At 38.8% G+C, this 22,549-nt stretch overlaps 1 protein-coding gene across 2 annotated transcripts in view; it reads left to right on the top strand.

The window, feature by feature from the left end:
* Positions 1-7,630: 7,630 nt before the first annotated feature.
* Positions 7,631-22,549, top strand: part of ATP9B (ATPase phospholipid transporting 9B) — a 157,131-nt gene continuing 142,212 nt past the window's right edge. For both annotated transcript variants that reach the window (XM_021553373.2, XM_021553372.2), the window contains exon 1: positions 7,631-7,760. In XM_021553373.2, the coding sequence (XP_021409048.1) occupies positions 7,666-7,760 (95 nt within the window). In that variant the 5' untranslated portion in view covers positions 7,631-7,665. The remainder of the gene's footprint in view (positions 7,761-22,549) is intronic.

Raw genomic sequence — 22,549 nt, 5'->3', positions numbered from 1 at the left:
CTCCTCTCTTCCCTGATGGACTCAGTATTGATTATGTGGAAGGGTGAAGACTGGATTAAGGGTCCAAATGTGTCTCACTGTGATTTGTTGGAATTGGGTGAGGGGAGGAGGAATGTTTTGAAAGGTTTTCATTTCGAATTTTGTGTGTTTTTTTTCCCCCTTTATAGTAGTAGTAGTAGTGTAATAAAGTTTTCCACTTGTTATTAAGTTTGGCCTGCTTTGCTCTGTTGTAGCTCACATTTCACATCATTCAATTGATAGGTTACATTTTCATGGGGGCGCTGGCATTGTGCCAGTGTCAAACCATGACAGGGTTAGAAAAATTTTTCTGTTTACCAGAAGACAGAAAAATGGCAAGCCACAGCTGACTGTCCTAGCATCCTTACTGTTGTACATATAATCTGCAAAAGAAATTCATACTGTTTATTCCCTTAGCTGTCTGTTTCAGTCTGGTTTTGTCTGTTACGTTGTTGCACCTCACACCTGTAATTTTGGCTATATAATTATTTTCACTAACATCATCATCATGGGCTATGACTCCACACCTCTGTAATCCAAGAAATTAAATCCTGGGAACATCAATCTAAATGTATTTCAGACCGTAGGTATTATTTTTATACAATGGACTAAATATTGATATAGTCACAGTCAATTTTTGTGGATAACCTATTTACTCTGCTATATGAAGTACATATCTCTTTTCTGTTTAAAGCCTCTTTACAACAATATTATCTACTTTCAAAAACCACTGTGTTTGGCTACCAGTTCTTCCAGATTTAGATAAGTTAGAATCAGATAAGGATATTATTGGAAGTTTCAGGTAACTGATGTTTGTAGAGTGATTGGTCTTTACCCTAGTACTTTGGAGACAAAATTGATTTTCTGTATCCAGTATTATTGAGGGCAATCCTGGTTTCAGTTTGCTTTGTGGAAGGAAGCTGACCCTTCTTAGTTCTAAAAAGAAGCATTGAGGGGTTTTTTTCATTTATGGGAAATTCCTCAAGGAATGGGAGAAAATCTTTGTAAATTATAGAAGACAAAATATATAGACAAACCCCACTGGAATTATTTGATTATTATGATGGGAAACAATCAGTGACAAATAATGAGTTGAGTGGGGACAGATTGCTGCTCAGTGCAATACTGGGGAAGTAAATAGAGGAAGGACATGGTGGGGCCACACTTCAAACCCTGTGTCCAGTTCTGGGCCTCTCACTGCAAGAAGGACATTGAAGTGCTGGAGTGTGTCCAGAGAAGGGCAATGGAGCTGGTAAATAGTCTGGAGAACATCCTATAAGGAGTGGCTGAGGGAGCTGGAGGTGTTAAGCCTGGAGAAAAGGAGGCTCAGGGGAGACCTTCTCACTCTCTTCAACTGCCTGAAAGGTGGCTATAGTAAAGTGGGGCTTGGCTTCTTCTGCTATGTCTCAGGTGAAAGGACAAGCGGAAGTGGCCGTCAGTTATGCCAGGGGAAGTTCAGATTAGATATCAGGAAAACGTTTTCACTGAAAGTGTGATTAGGCTCTGGAATAATATGCCCAGGATGGTTGTGGAGTCACTGTGTCTGGAAGTTTTCAAGAGTTGTCTGGATGTAGCACCTGGGGACATGATTTAGCGGTGACTATGGTGGTGTTGGGCTGACAGTCAGACTAGATGATCTTGAAGGTCTCTTCCAACCCGGAGACTCTGTGATTCTGTGAAAATAATGTTTCCTATATGGATAAGAGATACAAGAAAAATCTGTAATGTTCAAACTGCTGCTTGGAGTGAAATCAGTATACAAATAGAAGATGTTTAGTTTTTAGAAGAAACCAGATCTGACTGGCTAAAATATCTGAGGAAAAACAGGTTTCAGAAGCAGGTCTGAGGTCTGAGGCAAATAATTTTTTTTTTTACTATTAGCCTGAACTGATGTTTGGGACAGACATAGAGAGGTATCAGAGAAAGAGAAGATTTCAAGTAATTTCAGACTTTTGAAGGAAATGCTTTACATGACACTAATTATTTTTCCACTTAGCATCTGGGAACTTTTCCTTCATCTACTTCTGTATAGCTCCCAGAACAAAGACTCTCTAACCCCACATGAAGCTTTCGGTCACTATTGTATCAGAAACTGCAAAAGGAAGTCCAAGCAAGTCTGATACCAGCAATGACAATTAAATACTTGAGTTTACACTTGGGCCTTGTTTGTCCTTCCATTACCTTTTCAGAGCTCTGAAACAACACAAAATGTGTAATTAATCCATGGGTGTATATTCTTTCAGTTTCAATAAGTGGTTAAAAGAGTTGTATTTATTTATTTGAAATATCAACAGCATGGAATTTGAAGAAATAAACCTACTGAAAAAAGGGTCCTTTGAAAGTGCTGGTATATTTTGCTATTAATTTTGCACAACAGATCATGGGGATATTTTACCTGATATTCTCTCATCTTAAGAGAAGATCAGAAGTTGGCAATACAGCTCAAGAGTTTTGAGTCCATAGGGCTTTTTATTTTCCAATTAGAAATAGCATTTAGCACTGAATTTACACACACTAAGAGCATTAGAAAGAGTACGTCAGAAGCTAACTAAAAATTCAAAGGCATGGGATTTGGAAATGTATATTGAAGCAATGTTTAAGATGCAGGTTACCTGAAGAGATACTGTGAAAAATTACTAGATGGTTGTCAGTGAAGTGTCATTTGAAAATGCAGTAAAATAATGAACATGGGATTACAAGTTTCTCCTTTTGTTCATTCACAATCAACACTTAAGATATTAAGTGAAAGCATGACTGATATTTGTATCAGAAGTCACCAAAGTTTATCTGTTTCTAAACCAATTTTATTTAAGTACTCTAGGATTCACACTTTTTCTGCCTCAAGTGTTGCCAGGGAAAATGTGAAATGAGAAAGTGTTGTTGGAGAAAATGCCTTTTCAGCCAGGTTCGTTACTGTCTAGAAGATATATCTGTAGTAAAATCCAAAATACATCATATGCCTTATTTTTCTTATGTAATCGAAGAAGATATTGCTTGCATGTTATTCTGAATGTCTGGCTTGGTATAATACAGGAGAGAGTGACACAGAGCTGGAGTGAAGCCAATGCTGAGGGATGCATAATTTGGTAAGGATGGACTACAAAAGGAGGAATAGAGATTTGGCAGTCCATAAATCCTGCAGGGCTGCAGAGAGTTGGCATTTAGCAAAGAGAAGACCTTGAGAGAAGGTGTGAAAAAAATGTAACACCTGGGAGGGCAATTAATTGACAAACACTGAATCTTGAATATTAAAAATAAAATGTGTAGAAATAGAATTTTCTTCTAGCTTTGTAGACAACATTATTTTTTAATATGTGAACAGCATTTTGTTTTCAGCATTTTTATAGTATAGTAATATTTTAAAATATTATTTCTACTTATTTTTGCTGTTTCTAAACTCATTTATTGTGGTGTATAACTGAATTGCATGAAGCTTCATTGTCTGAAGTGATCTTTTAAAACAAGGATCTTTTCAGAAAAAAGAGTGTCTCCACTTTCGTTCTTTCCCAAAGCAAGATAATATTTTGTTACATCCTACTCTAATACATTGAAGATATGAAGGCACTGCTATTAGCAATATTAAAACTGATAACTGCAGCTGGTTTAGCTCCCTCTATTTTGCATTTGTTTTACTCCCTTTCTCTGACAGTGTAAGAATTTATTTGGTGTAGCATTCCTTGCTGCCCTGAGCTCTTCCTATAAACAAAACCATATTCTTTCCATGTTGCTGTGCTTAGGTCTTGCCAGTGATTTGTTTTTAAAGGAAGCAGGTGTTTTGGAATAATTTACAATTTCATGAAAATTTGAGGACAGGTACCAAGCTGATTTACCACTGATGAGGAAAGTTACACAATTAATAGAGAAATACATGGAGGTTTGAAGGATAAGGCAAGAAAATATTTATGTAAATTTTGTACCATGTAACATTACATGAGGCTTACTGAAACTTTTCATTTTGTTTTCTATTTAATGATTTTAATATCATTTTCACAGATTTACTCCAGTATAAATAATTTTATAATTTGGCTTTGAGAAGGATAGCAAAGAATGAATTAGCTTCAAACTATCTTTCATTTCCCCTGTTAACCTAGCCTAGACTGGATACATAATCAGGATTGGGAGTGAGGGAACACTTAACCTTGAACATTTACAGCAGAAATAGAATGGTAACAAAAGTATAAATTCTTATTAAATGCTCTCTGGGGATATCAGGCAGAACTCGTTACAGATAGGTTCTGCACCTGTCGCAGATACATGCAACAAATGCAAAATAGTTTCCATGTAAGCTCATTCCTAGATCCATAAATCATAGGTTCTGGATCTCTGCCACTTGTTAAAAATGCAAGTTATGCAAAAAAGAAAGTACAGAAAGGATGATACGGAAAGTTTATTTCAGAGTGGTGCTACATTTACTTATTATCACAAATGTATTTAAGTTACAAATGTTACTTAGCCAAGTATTGAAATGAATATTTTAATGTTAATATAAAAATTAATTCCTGAAATGAAAAGCTGTTTCTCATAAAGAAAAATAACACCTGCCTGAAACATCTGAATACAAAAATCTGGATTAAAAGCAAGTTTATTCCATGACCTTTCAGTATTGCTAAACAGGAAAGGAAATCTTATTTTAAAAATGCAGGGACATTTTATAAAGGCAAATTGAAAAGCCATCACATATCATACACCAAATTGTCAATTCTGCATAATGAAAACTTTAATATAAATGTTTAGGATTTTCTTTAAAAAACAAGAGACAGGATCATATCATAATCTAGAGGCAGAACTGAATGATAATTCATGATACACGAAGATCCTGCACTTAAAAGCTTCTACCATTTTATGAAAATAGTGATGCAAAAAGTCAATTAGAGTGATCAAGAAGATGAACTCATGATAGATTTCTAGCAACTGTCTTAACTGCAATCTTTAAACATATATTTGAAATAATCAAAACAGCATGTATTTATTTTGTCACACTCTTGGCCATTGGTATACCAAAAAACTCATTTGCTCTCCTTGGAAGGCTTTCTGGTCAAAATCTTCTCTGTACACAGGCAATAGGCAATATTTCTTTCTTAAAACCTCAAAGCAGTCATAAATAAAATAATGCTTTGTAGACCACAATACTCAGTAAGAAATGAAGGCTCTAAAGGCATTTATGGTTCCTAATGATTGTCTCATGCTGGGGCCTTTAGAAGTCTGACAATAATAAACCTTTCCTTACACATCCTCAGTCATGAATTTGTTTATACATATGGAATTTACAAACACATGCACATAATTTACTAACATTATATATAGTTACAGGCCAAACAACCTGTTAAATAACCAGAAATATAATCAAATAACCAGAACCAAAGTTCTGCACAGACAAGAAGATTAATCTCAGGCTACTAACTTGTGAATTAAGTGCTTTCTGTTCAGTTCAAAAATTGCTCTGCCATGGGCTAGAATCAATTAATAAAATGGAAGCAATAGCTTTAATTCTCTTGGCCTCAGTTATCTCCAGTAACTTACTTAGCCACATGAGGATTCTGAATATGTAGCTATTCATATTAATGTTTAAAGTTTTAAAACCGTGAGATGCACAGAATTGCAGTCATAACAGCCATCAAAGCACCTAGGACTGGCATAATTGTTACTCTGAAAGTTTTCCAGGCTATGTTTGCTTATTCTAGCACATGAGTTACAGCCATCATGGCAGAGCAGGCAGGAGATAGGCAGTACCACAAACACCCCATAAACTGCCATGCAGTGGATGCAAGATCAGTGTACCCTTGAGCAGTCACATACCCACACCTTGGGCACTATTACTAACTGTGTAGCCAGCACCCACATGAGGGAAGTGACCCTTCTCTGTCTGGTATTTGTAGTACCTTATCTGGCTTACCATGGCCAGTTTTGGTCTCATTACAGAAGCTCATTGTCATTCTGAAGTGAGTCTATGAAAAGGTGACCAAGATGGCCAGGGAGCTGGAGAACATGGTGTATAAGGAGAGGTTGAGAGCTCAGCCTGCCCAGCTTAGAGTAGAAAAAGTTAAGAAGAAGCTTTGTGGCTGAATAAGACTACTTAATGGCACGATACCAAGAGTATGGAGCCCAGATTTTAATCAGAGATGGATGGTTCTGGCTGATCCTGTGTTTCCCAAGTTGGAACATGGGAAGTTTTGAGTACTTATTAGCAATTTGTTTATCACAAGATAAACATTGCAACAGGTAGCCCAGAGAACTTATGGAAACACTGTGTTGTCCTTGGAGGTGTTCAACAGCCCACTGCACATGGCCCTGAACAGCCCGATATTAAACATAATGTCTTGGTGGAGCAACTTGGCTTGGGTTATGTCTAGACACCTCTTTAAATATAAATTACAATTCTGTGATTCTACTGGTGGACTGATTCTGATTCTTATACCATGAACATTATAAGGGTTAATAGAGTTAAAAAGCTAAATAAATATCTTTCCCTTTTCTGGCATTTCCACTTGTAATCCTTTGAATACCCAGCAAAGTCCTGTCACATGCCCAGCATATTTCTCACTTCTATTCCTACAGAAGCCTTGTGCTTTCTGTGTAACTGTTCCCGTCTCCTGGTTCAACCTTGTGAACTCTGTATCTGTCAGTCAGTGAGTTCAGAATCCAGATAGTATGCTTAATGTCAAAATTCTGCTCAGAAATTTTCACTTGGAAAGCACTGCCAGTGCTTCATAACCTTCACTCCAGCAGATAAGCATCCTTCATTGTAAGCTGTGTGTTGTGGTGCCTCCATGATGAGCATCTCCCCTTGGTCAAAGATACACCTCAAGGTATAGCAACACTTCAGTCTGAAGTGTCTGGGTCAGAAAAGCAAGCTTCATTTAACAACAGACATTGAGGAAAAAAAAAGCAAATAATTTTCTTTTGACCACTGTGGAATGTCTTCTGTATTTGTAATGGTATTAGGCCTTTTGCTCCCCTACAGCATCTGTTCCAGAGGAATACCAACAGATAACATGCTACAGTAGGTCTGTGAACTCATCTATCTTTCAAACTAGTTTTTGCTGGTGGTGACTTGTATGGCCAGCCTATGAGATAACACAAACTGGTGATTCATTATCTCTGACGTACAAAATGTCCACTTCCATGTGGCAATACGTGTCTCTGTTTAATGGCAGGAAACCATCATTGGCAGGCATGGTACCAGAGGAACTGAATAATTACGAAATCACAGAACGGGTCTGCTTGGAAGGGACCACAGTGGGTCATTTGGTCCAACATCCCTGTCCAAGCAGGGCCACCCTAGAGCCCAGGGCACAGCACTGCGTCCAGACGGCGCTTGAGCAGCTCCATCAAGAGAGACTCCACAGCCTTTCTGAGCAATCGCACGGGAAAGAAGCTCTTCCTCATGTTCAGGTGGAACTTCCTGCGCACCAGCTCCTGCCCCTCGCCTCTGTCCTGCAGCTGGGCAGCCCGGCGCGGATCCCGGAGCGCGGCCGGAGCCGCTCCGCGCTCTCTGAGGGGACCGCGCTCCACCGACCGCGCCGCCCACGCGCCGCCCGCCCCGTGTTTACCCCGAGACCCCGCCCCTCCCCTGACGTCACCGGCGTGGCCGTTACGTCAGGAGGGCGCGGGCGGCGCCCGGCTGGGCGGCGGGGGGGCGCCCCCAAGATGGCGGACCAGATCCCGCTGCGCCCGGTGCCGCGCAGCGCCCAGCGCAGGGCGGCCTATTACAGCAGCGCGGCCGCGGCGCAGCGGCACAGCAGGTACGGGCAGGGCCGGCGCGGCGGCCGCTGCCCCCCTCCTTCCCCTCTTCTTCCCCTGCCCCCAGCTGCGGGCGGAGCGGCGTGCGCCCCTCGCCCAGCTCCGCTGCCCTGCGGGGCTCCGGGACCGCCCGCCCGCCCCGCGGGACGGGGCGGCGGTCCCGCCGTGGGTGGCGAAGGAGGGTGTCGGCAGTCGTCGGCTCTCGCAGGCCTCCGCGGCGGTGCCGCCTCTCCCGGGCCGCTGTTCCCGTGTCCCGGCGGTGGGGCTGTGGCCGGGACGGGCTGCCGCGGCGGCGGGAAGATGCTCAGGGCGCCCTGGCCCGGCCGCTCCCCGCGGCTGCGGCCTTCGCTCGCCCGGCCCCGCCGCCCGCAACTCCGCGCAACTCGGGCCCCTTGCCAGGAGTTTACTTAGGAACGGGATGGCCGTGGCGGGGGGCTTGTTCAGGCGTCCTTAGTAAATATGTTGCGAGCTAGTTGTTGGGTGCTAGCACGGTCACCATTCCTGAGTGTGGGAATTAAAATAGTTTCAAATTTCCTCAGAGATACACTATTGGGCTTAAGCAATTTGGGGAAGACTGTTTAAAGATCGGCCGTCAAATTGTTTCCAGGCATTAATTGAACCTTGCTTTGCTTCCCATTATTCTGAATAATTTCTAGGTATACTGTTGTTGTGAGCATGGAAAAGCGCTGCTCCATAATTTTGGTATCTCCATTGGATAGCACACTTACAGTGAGTTATGTGGTTATACTTACTAGTTACAGGTTTCTTCCTCTTTTGGTTCTTGTAGAGCATTATCTGTGGTAGAGGGACTGGAGGGAGCAGTTGTAGGATCTGAAGTAAATGGACTTACTAAGAATAGAATAGTTGGTGCTTTTTTCCTAGTTCAAATACAGTGATAAATCTGTTTCATAATGAATAAAATGTGATAAATCTGCTTCACAATGAATAAAATGTATTTACTTCTTTGTCTGGATGGGATAACTAATAAAAAAGGTAGTTTAAAGCTGTGCAAAATAGGTTAGGCTTACATTATGTTGACTTAATTCTTAAACTAGATGAAGGTTTTTTTATGAACATTCACAGGTTTGTAGGACAGTCTGCCATAGTATTAGCCTTCTCCATCTCACTAATACTTGAACGTCTGACAATTTGTTGTAGGTTTGTCCTCTGTCTTGAGGTAGGGCAGTGTCATCATCATTAATCCTATTCCTTAGAGAATTGAATCAGAGAATATTGTCACTGGCATTTGCTTTTCAGTAGGTTTTGTGCTTGGGAATAAAGAGGAGGATGTGGTAGGCAAAAATTTAGTCCAGACTATGAAAGGTACTGGGAGTTCTGTAGTAGGTTAACCAGGAGTGTTCTGGTGATGCTGTAGATGGGATGGCTTGAGTCAGATGGTTACATAGGTTAATTGAAGGTGTGTGTGCAGGTGGCATCGTGGTTCTTTAGACAAACTGTTTAATTGTGGCTTTATATGCAGATTTGGCAAGCTGTAGGAACTAGCAAGGAACTACCAAGTCATTGATTCTTGCCCTCTGTCTTTGATCAACATTGCCCTCCAAAGATAGTGGATTACATTCCTTCCAATTTAGATGACATTTTTCAGAGTTATGATCTTTCCTAATCTGTGTATTTAACATACTGATCCTTCATAAAGTGATTATCTATGTTTTTAGTTACTTTTGTGCAGCTTCTTGTAGGTACTTTTAAAGCTTTTAAAATTGACAGGCTCATTTATTGCATTTCTTAATTTCTGATCACTTGATTAATAAATTGCTTATCTGAGCTCTTAGAATCAGAATACTTACACCATCCTCTCCATTCACTTTATTTGTTTTATTTTTCTTAATGTGAATTGAGTAGGTTGGTCATTCTCCTTCAAGAATACCTTAACCTTGGATTTGTGAGAGCACCTTGGGAAGGTGTCCTATGGACCTACAATAAAAACATGGGAATGCTTGTGTGGAGTCTACCACAACTGTCTTATGTAGAGTCAAAGGGGAAATACTGCAGGGCAAATAGTTGAATTGTAATTGATCTACAGCTTCTGTGTCTTTATGAATGATTCATCCTGCTTTTCTAATCTTCAGCACAGACTCTGAAGAAGCCTTGCATTCCTGTGGAAAATGCAGCAAAGGTCCTGATGTCAGATACTTATGAGAGTGTTGAAGTGAAGTCACTGAGGTCTCTGATATGCAGATACCTATCAAGTGCATGTATGCTTGAGGATTTTGCCTAAAAAGGTGTGATACATATCTCTGAAGATGTCTAGAAACAAACACCTATTAAAACATACTGGAGTTGGTATGTCAGGTTTAATCCAGTGCTGTTGTTTCTGGACCTTCAAGACTTTTTGACTTGCTGTGATCTATTTTTTCAGTGAAGAATTTACAGTCTTTTGGAAGTCTTATGCACACATCCTTAACTTTAGTGTGGTAGTGTTTTTAACTCCAGTTAATTGTCCTGCTGCTGTGCAACATCAGTTAATACAACACATCAGTTGCTAACCTTTATTGGCCTCACAGCTAATTTGTAGGATGACTTCTTCTGCTTGGGCTAAGCAGTCTGTAGGAGTCTTTGTCAGTGTTGCTGTAGCTCACTTTGCAGTGAGTACAAAGATTTTCATAATCAGTGTTTGTCTGTAGTGCACATTGTGCTTTTGAGATTTATTTAGACAGATTGATAGTGCATATTTTAAAGCTGGAATATGTTTTCCCACACACACCTAAAGAAACTTTGATAGTATGCACACTTCTGTATAAAATTTTAGCCAGCTAAGAATAATGAAATGTCCTGAGATGTACTTTATATACAAAAAACATGACAAGATTAATGTATTTTATATATTCATACTGTATGTGTTAAGGCCTATTAAAAATACATATTAAATATTACCTATGGTTCAATGAACACATGCATCCTATTCTGCCTTTATTTCTGATATTTAAGCACAACTTACTACTTTTGCAGTAAAAATTCAGTTTTTATATTTTCTCTCATCTTTCCCTACCTCAGATGGACAGAGCACTGTTCATGTGTTGCTGTTAACAATCAGGGAAATCTATCTTGGAGGAAAAAGTTGTTCACCTTATAATGAATTTGAAAAATCCTTGCTATAGTTTAGTATATTTAACTTGCATAGTTGTAAAAATGCTTGGGGGAAAAAAGCTGATTGGTTCAGCACTTGTTTCAGTACGTCCTCCTTCAGTTTGATGGTTTTTATCTACAGGAAAATAATTGCTGCTTTTTGTTTACATGGAGAGGAAGAAAGAGGACCAGAGGACATTCAGGTTCACCTTAAATGTGCAGTGAGGATTATTCTCGTCTGTTTGACTTATATTTGTCGTCATCAACCACAGAGTAATCAACTGCTGACCAAAGGAGGAAGTTGTCTGTTCTGTCATGTGCGGTTAGTTGCAGGAAAACAAGAAGCCTGGTGGAATTTTGAAGCTGATAAGGAACTAAACAGTAGTCAACTATCATTTATCCATAAACAAAATACCTGTTTTTTTCAGGTGTTCATATGCTTGCTGCTGTCAGCAGCATGGTTCTATTTGGCTTAATAGGGCTGAGGTTAGCGGTGTTGGGACTCTTGAGCTGGTACCAGAAAATCACATCTTTCCAGTTCTCCCTTATGTGACATAAATTCACTTGCACTCCAGATATTCATAAAGGTGTTGTGTAAGATACCCAGTCACTGGAAGGAAATACCTTGCGTGCTTGTTCATGGCGTGGGCTAGAGTAGTGTATGTATGAATGGCACAACTGGATATATTAAGTGGTTGTTGTAGGCCAAGTTGTGGAGCAGATCAACTGCTGTTGCTTGTATCTGCAGTTTGCCACTGATGGAGCAACTCTGTTTTGAGGCAACTGACTATACTGTTATTTTGGAATTCTTTTATGTCATTAGTGAATAAGAAAATTGCGTAAAAAGGAAAAATAAACCAAATAATAGGATAACGTGTCTTTTGTACAGGTAAATGTAGCGTACTTGTTGCTTAACAATTTGTGAACTGTAGCTTATTTAATGTGAGGTATTTATAATAGAAAAAAATGAAATCTGTTCCAGACAAAAGGGAATGGAAGTCTGCAGAGCTGGAAGTTCAATAAAAATTCACATGGTTCCCTGATACTTAAAAATCTCAAACATCTTTTTGTAGTACATGGAAAATAATATTATTTAATGTCATAATACTGTTCTAATGCTTTTTATTTGAATGAAAGCTGTTCCCAGCAATCTTGTAGTCCTTATGGTTATGATTTCTCAGTGTTTGGCTAGGTTCCACATTGAACCACCAAAAAAGAGATAAAAATGTCAATAGATAAAGGCATATACTGTATTTCTGTGGGATTTTTAATTTCTGACATAATCTGATGTTAAAATACCTTTATTTTCCTGCTGCCTTTCAGTTGTTTGTTAGAATGTGTCCTAAACGACATTGTCTAAAGGAGAATGTGATTTTCACAGTGTAGATGTTATTCTTTGTATTCCAGTGGTTTTTGATATTTCATGTGTAATAATTAAGACTATGTCTCCAAATAAAGAAAGATATTATTTGGTGAGACCATGTAACAATCAACGCTTTTAGGACCTAACATCTCTTGTAGAATGCTGTTCACAAAAGTTCATGACTTCTGTTGTTATAACTGTGGGTCTGGAAGGCCTTGCAAAATGTCCATAATTGTTCAAAACCCCCAAATATTGGTACATATCAATGGAGTTTACACACTGAATAGGCTATATGCTGTGATATTTGGTATGTTGTACAGTACCCTTCCCTGGGTATTTCTGAACACTTAGAACAAAAGTTCTTACGGTATCTGGGCAGAGTTATACTGGTTTCAGTTTCATCTTCTCCCCAACACACCTCTTAATTGAATGGCTCTACATGTTTCATCCTGAAAAAGAACCTGAAAATGATGCATGAGTCTGAATGACTGACAATATTGGCATTAATTTGAATTTTAATATAGTTTCTGTGATAAAAATTTCCAAAGATGGAACTGAATTAACTTTTGAACATCTGTGTTTTAAGACTGCTTTTGCAAAGTGACAATAACTTCTTCCAACATCTGTTGTTTGACCAGAAGCAATAACTTGTTAAATCCAGGAACATAAACTATAAATGTCTATGGTTTTGCTTTTTTTTTTTTTTTTTTTTTTTTTTTTTTTTTTTTTGAGGAATAGCATTGTTAATGCTATTCATTCTGCTACTCTGGACATGTTCACAAAAACTCCTGGAAGTTAAACAGCTGTGGGAGTGTGTGGGAGTTGGTACTGCTTATTAATTCTCCATATTGGCACACCTGCACTTCCTTGTGAACAGAACTCCTAACATCATCCTGGTTCCTGTGGTGCTTCCTTTAAATCAGAGCTCCTGTCTTGTGTTGTTTTTCCTCTGTAACAAGCAAACAGGAATGGCAGCAAAATGGGTGCACCATTACAGATGAGTATTCTGTCTCTGTAGGACAGAAGTCTTTGCTGGAGGTAGCAACTCAAAGTGAAATATATCAGTAGTTACTGTGATGCCAATAGCTGCGAATGTTACAAGTTCCTTTGATACTTGCTAGAAATGTCATGAACTCTGAACAACTAAATATGCTGTTCCTGGGAACTGTTTCAGTCTACAGGTGCTGATATGTAGATGTTGTAGTGTATTGGGAATGAGAGCACATTAAATTACACAGCTGTATGTTTTGCTAATGTATATCTATTCATTACGATACACCTCTATTTTTTGTTTCAGCATAAGGAGGAAAGGATCAAATGTCCTTAGGAGAGTTGTCTATACTTTTATGCCATTCTTGTGAAGTGGATCAATTATGTATGTCCTTTGTTCTTTTCCAGGAGAACTCTCACCCCTCCCTTTTTTATAGACTTCACCCGAAATTCAAAGTGTTTGTCTCTTTTTCATTAAAAAAAAATTAAACATCGATGTCACTGTCTTGCAGGACATACTGTCTGTCCTTTGTTTATTAGTCTTTCCTGGATTGTGATTTTGGACAGAGATTCATCCCTGTTATTTGGAACTATGTCACCCAGTGACTTTTAGGCTTAGTCTTAGATCCCATCTCTGAATTCTGATTCTTCCAACAAGGTTGTTTGTGTGGCAGCTTTGTACTTGGGATGCTGTATTTGTGTAATAGTGGTTGAGCTGGATCTGTTTTCAAGATCGCAAGTTATGGAGAACCTAGTTCTCTAGATTTTAGAAAAAGGAGTAATTCATGTATTCCGACTCCTGGACTTTTTGTTTTGGTTTTGGGTTTTTTTTTTTTTTGGTTCGTCTTCTTTTTTCTTCTTTTTTTTTTTTTTTTTTCTTTTCTCTTTGCTAAAGTCTTTATTTATGGGACTGACACCCAATTTAGGATAGGTGCAGATTCTGAGACTTCTGCCTGGGACAAAGGTCCAAGGAGTTTGATGTATAAGTCTTGAAAAATAGTCTTTCCATATCTGAATAATTTCAGACCTTTTATACAATGTGTGTTGTCCTTGTTAGTTTCTGGGACTTTTACTTTTCATAGCAAAGTTGAATGATTTAATGATGCAGATAACCATATGACCTGTATATAAAGTTGTTCACATTAGCAACTGTAAAATAATTTTACAAACAATGAGACTTTGATTGGCACCATACCTGAGAAGAAGTTTGTTGTATTTTATCTGCAGACACAAATTTAAATGACATACAAACTTTAGGTGATTTTAGTAAAAAAGTGATTTTTAATTGCAGTTCTTTAATTTGACATTATGTAGAACTGTGCATTTGGAAGAAGTTGTCTTTTCTGTTCACTAGTAATGGTCTTTCATACCAAGATAGGTTTACAGAAAGTCATAATTTTTAGCATGGTTACTCATACAGTAACTCTCCTGAAGTGTTTTAATCTTTGGGCAAAAAAAAAGTTTGAGAACTTTAAATTACTATTGCAGGTGTTACTACTGTTTGCATAAGCACAAGTGACTGCATGTTTTAGATATTATTTTTGCATGCCTTCCTGGTTTGTACCTGTAGTATCTACATACAGTGATTTGTGTTGCTTGAGCATGCATTTGGATTGCTAAGAAGAGGGAGAGAAAACAATTGATTGGGCTACAATGTCAACAACAATAGCCAGTGACAGTGATAAAATGGCCCCATTGTTCTGATCAATGACATACCCGACTAATTAAAAAAGGGTTCTGCTGAATGTAGATGATGTTTCCTAAGGTCCTACTGTGTACTTAGGTATTTCTGGTATTTATTTGTTAAATACAGAGACTCGTTCATCTTGTCATGGGTTGAAAAAGATTTTGTGTTAAGGTATGCATAGCGCTTCGTAAGTTGAGCAAGGGGTAATAAGGATGGGTGCCTTTTATCATGGAGGCTCCGTTGCATATCTTCTCAATTTGCTTCTTCTGTATATTGTACTAGTAAGAAAGTGTGATGTAGGAGAAAGAGAAGGCAAATAGTGTTCAGCATATTTGGTTTTTGTATGGTGGAACCTGTAGTTTTAGTATCTGTTTTAAGCAATTTTTTAAAAGATACTGATGAAAGACAGCTGCTGTGGTAATAAGTTTCTATTATGCTTGTAGACCTTTATCTCAGCAGAGGTAGGGATTTTTCCCTTAGTTCTGCAAGGCTGAAGATACCAGCTTTTTGTTTGTTTTGTTTCGTTTTTTGTTTGGTTTTGGGGTGGGATGTTCAACTCTACAAATATCCTTAAACGCTGTTAGTATTAACTCTAGTTACTCCATAAAAATTTGTAATAGCATTATTTTGTATGAGTGTCTGATTTTTTTTTTAGGTCAGGACCTGTGTCCAGAGACTTCCCAAGTAACACTAATTAGGGTGTTATACTTTCATGAGAGGCACAGCTGAAGCTGAATAGGGACATGAAGCAGCAAGTTCTAATAAATTTTAAAAACTTCTGAAATACTTTTTCTGTGTTTTTTGGGAAGAGGTTGAAGGAAATTATTTCAAGTTCAATGCATTTAGCTTAGAAGATTTTTCCATTTTCAACTTCTGTTGTAATCTAGAAACAGCATGATTGCTATGTAGTTTAGCAGAATTTACTGCTGTGTGAAGCATAGAGGGTTTGAAATTAGAGGAGAAAATGTAATTTTTAATTCTTAGAAATGCATGGTAATATTTGAGGAACATCAGTATTTGCAACTTGATTTTTCTTGTGTAATTTTCTAGCAAAGCAATTTGTTTTATGGATACACTGGTTATTTGTTTAGGAGGAAGGGTTACATGAAATTACATTGTATGGTTATAAACATGGTTATTGATGAATGTGCCTTGCTTAATAAAATCTATGCAGCTGCAGTTTCTTGAGGTTTTTTCTTCATAGAAGACACGATCAGGACAGTTTTGTCAGTGATACAGGCAGTCTACAGCAGTTGCTGCTTTGGTGTTTCTTTAAGAAACAATCTTCACTCATTGTATGGATATGCCTATCACTTACTTCATTGGCAGTTCAGTGGCAGACTCCCTTTATCCTCAGACTTGGAAAGTGTTCACATAGATTGATGTCTTGGTTTAGGGGACAAAAACCTCAAAAAATCCTCAAAAAGGCACCAGAAACATGTGAAGGCCTTCACCCTGAGAGACATTATGAATTCAAGAAAAACTGACTGCTTTATCCCAATAAGAGTAAGTGTGTCTAAAATGCTATCAATATAGTTTTTTTTTTTTTTTTTTTTCACATTCTTGAGCCCACTTTGGGCGCCAGAAATTGTTCTGGTTTAGGGTGAATTTAGGAGAAAACCTCCAAAGGGGTTTCCTCTAGAAAGCCAATTCAAGCGGCCCCTCCCCTAACTGGTTTGGGAAAAGATTTCCTTGGAGAAAAGTGGAAAAAACCTCTTTATTTAACAGGCAAAGCACAAAAAAATGAACAATATTAAACATTAAAACCTCTTACCACTCCAATAGAGAAGACAAACTCAGAAAAGTCCCCTCCATGGGCTGCAGCTCGGCTCACCCAGTCTCTTATCAGTCCCTCTGGCGCTGGAAATGCCACGGCCCAGACCCGACCCGGTGGGCCACAGCTGTGAGCTGCCAGTGCAGGTTTAAACAGGTCCAAGAAAAAGAAAAACACAGTCCAGGGAACTTCTCTGCCTTGCTAGCTAAAAACTAACTAAAAGCAAAGGAGAGCTCTGTCCTGCTGTCTGTCCATCCATCCCCAGACAACACAGTCCAGGAGCAGGAATGTGGAGGAGTGAATGCAGTTTCTGATAACAAACTCTGCTCTTCTTCTTCCCCTCTCTTTGCTCTCAGAGCCAATCTTAAAGGTGCAAAACTTATTTCTGGGCTAAACAGACAATTGGGGATACAGGCATCATAAAATCACCCCAGGACAATTGGAGGTAGAGGATAGGGTATGAGTGAGACAGACTGTGCATCTTACTCTGTATGGCTGCCCCAGCCACTCAGCCAAATGGCCAGCTCTCAGCAGGGTAGGATATGGTCACAGCATTGGGAGGCAGTATCTCAACTAATCTTTCTCAGCTTTTTTACTTAAGACTTTCCATGGCAGCCTCTCTTCCATGCTGCTCTGCATCCCACAGCCATCTCCTGGATCAAATTCATGCATAGACTCATGACCATGCATTCCTTTTTCCTCCCTCACTAGTCTGAGAAATACTGCTTTAACACATCAGCTATGTTTTCCTTCTTGTGAATGATGGCCTATAGCAAAAGCGATAGGTGATGAGGAACAAATATTTATGCAGGATCTGACACAGTGCTTATATTCCTACCTGGGTCTTTTAATCAAGCAGATAAAAAAACCCTCTTCATAAATGCTGCTTTGACATTTGTAGAGTGCATAAAATCAGAAAAGCATGCAGTCACAATTGCCCTCTGTCCTGCACCTTTCTGCTGCACCCTTGAATATTGCTCTTTTAGAGTAATGGAAAGCTGGCAGAAAACACAGAAGTTATTATGGACCTGAATAGTTAGCCAAGTTAGATTTAAATAACTTATCATGGCTTCCATTACCTGTTATGGTACCTATGAAATTCTGCATCCTCATGTCAAAGTGGAATGACATAGGTACATGTGACTTGAGGCATCATTTTCACAGCAGATATTTAAATCAAAATTTCACTTAGAAGTATTTATTGTATGTGACTTTCTTTCAGTTAAATATGTTAAATGAGATTCCTAATAGTAGTCAGATTTTGTGAAAAGTTGTTTAATATTAATGTTCCTTTTTTCTTAGGAAACCATATTTTGTCAAGATAGTTTTCTTCATACCTGATTTAGTAGCAGTCATGCTGAGAGTTTTGATGTCTCCACTCTGGCTTCTTTATTCACATTGCTTTCAGTGCTTCCCTATTTTAATACAGGTTTCTGGGATTATACTTAATTGATTTGTCACTCAAGGAAAATCAGCACTTCAAGCAATTAAGTGCAGCAAAGTACTAGGTAACAAAGACACAAAGATTTTTGTGCTCATCCTAGTTATGAAAAATCCATTATCCATTATCTTACTGTTTTTAAATACTGAAGTACAATTTTCCAACACAATAGCAAAATTGCTTTTGAAACAGAATAAATTGCTTGCCAGTTCAGAGGCTGTATTTTCAAGTCAGGCTTACCAAACACGATGGTTCTTATGCTCATTATCTTCACTACTTGGTGAAGCTCCATATTTGAAAGTGCAAACATAGATACTAATTGTGGGGAAAAAACCCTTGTCTTTAATATAATGGTAAACAAATCTTAAAGAAATTATGATTAGAAGATCAATGTATTCTGCAAATATTACCACATTTACAAAATTAATTTTAACATTAAGTGTATCTGTGAATGTTTCTGTCAAATCTCTCCCATGATTCTCTTGTATTAATGTGTTTCTTCAAGAAAGATTTTAAGATATTTACTGTGTTACTGTTGTTTATAAGAGATACTATTTTTCAAATCAGACTTGTTAACTTTGTATGGAAGTAAAAGGGATGTGTTACTTTGTGATATCTTGTACCCTCAATTACAGCTGTCAGATTTATGATCTCCCTGGGTGGTGTTAAAATGCACCATTAACTAGATGTCCAAAAGCAAAACACAATGCAACATATAAAGTTCTCTATTAAAACCATGATAATGTAATTTGCAAAATTAATTAGAAGATATTATAAAAGCATTGTACAGGAGTATGCTTAAACACAGGCCTGTCTTATTGGAAGTCTAAGAATAAAGAAATATCTTGAGTTTTTACTACGCAGTGGTTTTATTACCTAGTGTTGATCTAGTCTGGGAAAAATCAATGTAATTTGGTATAATATGGATGTTAACCTGTAATAACTGCTGTGCTTTGTGAAAATAATTTTTTGTATAATGTTTTTTCTTAATGTCAGTTAATAATAAGAGAAAATATATTTCTAGATTGTCATATTAAACTAAACATCAGATACAGATTTTTGCAAACAACATTGTGAAGATCAAGTTTTCTCATGTTTGTTTTAAATTTTTTTTTAAAATGGATACTCTTAGTAATAACATGGAATTTCCATGCCATATTCTCACATAACTTTCCTCAGTTTTAATATTAGCACAGTTAATTTTAGTTTGAAACTTTGGTTGTGTTTCCTGCAGTGTGGCAGTGCTTTTACGCCATTTGAAATATTGATGAAGATTTCTTGTCACAAGGCCTAATGTACTTAAGGTTCCAATACTCAGTTGACTTGCAGCGGGGTATGTTTGTTTATTATTACTCCTAGTTATGCAATATTTTCTAATCTGGTCTGAACACATCCTTTAATGGTGTTCTATGCTAAGTAATTCCAAAGCAGTGCAGAAATCAGGGCATCACCTGCCAAAGAAAAGAGGGAGAGTCTATCTCAAGATTTTTTAAACAATAGTGGATATAGGGCTTTTTGTTCCCCTTCCTTATTAGAGTTTACTTCTTAACTGTGTTGATACCATTCATTATATAGCCAGTGTAAAGTATGTGGTCTATCTTTTCGGTAGAAATCTAATATTCAGTCTCTTCCCTCCCTCCCTCCCTCCCTTCCTCCCTTTCTTGGTATCCAAAAAAGTTAATAACTGCTTTAATATATATATTCTTGTATACAATAAGACTCAACATAGAAAATCTAGGGGGAAGCGAAATCGTTTCAGGTTTTTGTATTAAACATATAGTGAGTTGAAAAAATGCTTTCCATACTTACCCTTTATGTTTGTAATATTGTTTTTTTTTTTATATACTGTATTTGACTGAATACTGTTCAGGGTGCTGCTCTCTGTCAGCAGAACTCCCTCTGCTCAAGGAAGGCAAGCTACAGCTGTTTGCTCAGGATCGTGTCCAGACAGGTTTAAAATGTTTCAAAGGATGGAGATGCCACAATCTCCCTGGACAGCTCATGCCTGTGCTCAGTCATCCTCTTGTTAAAAGTGTTTCCTGATGTTGAGATGGCACCTTCTGTGTTTCAGTTTGAGCCCATTGCCTCTAGCTCTGTGACTGGGCACCACTGAAGACAGCCTGGCTCATTCATCTTTACAACCTGCCTTCAAGTACATAGACATTCATAAGATCCTGCTTGTGCCTTGTCTTCTCCAAGCTGAGCAGTCCCATCTCTCTCATTCTTTCTGTGTAGGAAAGATGCTTCATCATCATCATGGCTCTTCACTGGTACCTTCATGCTATTCAGCATGGCCATGTCTCTCTTGCACTGGACACACTGCTCCAACTGTGGCCTTCCCAGTGCTGAGCTGAGGGGAAGAATCTCCTTCCTTGATGTGCTGGCAGCACTTCGCCTGATGCAGCCCATGATACTGGTACCTGTCTTTGCAGTGAGGGCACAGTGCTGCTGTCCACCAGAATCCCCAAATTCTTTGCTGCCAGGCTCCTTCCCTGGAGTAGCCCCCAGCATGTAGTGGTGAGTGAGGTTGTTCAGGTGAAGAACTTAGTAATTCTTCTTGCTGAACTTCCTGAGGTTCCCATCTGTTGCAGAGGATAGAGCCTACTCTTCCCTCACCCATCAACCTGTTTCTCCAGCTACTCAAATTTGCACTGGATAGTGGCATATTCATCTGGCCTGTCATAATTCCTTCCAGTTTTGTGTCACCTGCAAACTTACTGACAGTGCATTTTGCCTCATCTTCCACATCATCATTGAAGATGTCAAACAAGACTGAGCCAGTATGGATCTCTGACCTACTGTACTGGCCTCCAATTAGACTTTGTGCCACTGACCAACCTCTGGACTTGGCCATTACGACAGGATTCAATCCATCTTGCTATTTGCTCATCCAGCTACTTCAGCGACAGATTGCCTATGAGAATTTTATAGGAGGCAGTGTCTAACACTTTGCTGAAGTCCAAGCAGACACTATCCACTGGTCTTCCTTCATCTACCAGGTCAGTTATTCAATCTTACAAGTTTATCAGGTTGGTCAAGTAGGACTTCTTTTGATGAAGCCATGCTGACTACTTCTCATAATTTTCTTGTCCTTTAGTGGAAAAGATTTCTAAAAATGAGTTACTCTATCACCTTCCCAGGGATTGTGGTGAGACTGGAAGCTAAGGGCAGGTTCCCTGGGTCCTCCTTCTTGCCCTTCTTGAAAAGGAGGAGTGGCATTTGCTTTCCTCCAATCTTTAGTCACCTTCTCCAATTGCCATAATTGATCCAAGATTATTGAAAATGACCTTGCAATGACAGGTCTGACAGGTTCCTCAGCACTTGTGGGTGCATCCCATCAGGGCCCAATGGCTTTTTTAATATTTTTACATGCAAATATATATAATAGAATACTACTAATGTATAATAAATGTTTTATTACATATTATATTTTATTATGTATGTAATATGCACTATATACAAGAAAAAAAATATATATTCATATTCAGTTTGCTTAAGCGTTCCCTCATCTATTGTCCTTGCTTTAGGCTTTTTTCCTGTTCTCTGAGACCTGGCTGAATCCATTCTGAATTCCAGGGTTGTGAGCTGCTTGCTACCTTCCCCCCTGCTCTCAGAGTCTTGAACTTCACCATCTTATGGTTACTGCAGTCAAGGCTATGTTGAGCTTCCCATCCCCAGTGAGCCCCTCTTTGCTTGGTGAGTATGAGGTCAGCAGAGCATCTTGTCTCATGGGCCTCCTCCAGAGTAATTAGAGGAGGAAGTTGTCGAAGTGCTGCAGGACCCTCCAGGATTGTCTGTGTCCTTTTGTGTTGTTCCTCCAGCAGATACCAGGGTGGTAGAGATTTGCCATGAAGACCAGGGCTTGAGAATGTGGAGCTGCTCTTCTCTGTCTCTAAAAGGCCTCACCTGCATCCATTTCCTCTTCAGGTGGTCTCTCCTCATCCATCCCTAGGCAGAGCACCATGCACTCCAGCTGCTCACTCATATAAAGGGAATGAATTTCCAGTTTTGTTAATTACTATTTTTATATGGTTTGGGATTAGGTTGCTGTGGAGAAAATGAGACAGTCCCGGGATTCACCTTCTAAGAGATGGCTTTAAATACAGCTTCGTAAAAAACTTACTAATTCTGGTAACAGTGCATCTTCTTTCAATCATCTTCCCAAAGGTATGAAAGGATTAAGTTAGTCAATTTACATGCACTTAGAGGAATTTTCTTACTGAATATTCCAGTGTTTTGTCTTCACTTAAAAAGCATTCCACATGTGTAAACTTAGAGTGGATAATAGTTTATTGGGAGGAAAGGACCATTGTTAGCCTAATGTTGTTTCCATGGGTCTGATGCCTTGTTTTAGCTGACATATGTTCCAGATTCTGTACTGCATTAGAATATAAAGTCTGTGCTTCATATAAAGTGTTGGCAAGTTCTCTTCACAGTTTAGTTAGACAA

Source organism: Lonchura striata, chromosome 1 (assembly GCF_046129695.1).
Source record: "Lonchura striata isolate bLonStr1 chromosome 1, bLonStr1.mat, whole genome shotgun sequence".
Taxonomy (NCBI): domain Eukaryota; kingdom Metazoa; phylum Chordata; class Aves; order Passeriformes; family Estrildidae; genus Lonchura; species Lonchura striata.
The sequence above is the reverse complement of the archived record's forward strand: the minus strand, read 5'-3'. Positions and strand labels throughout refer to the sequence as shown.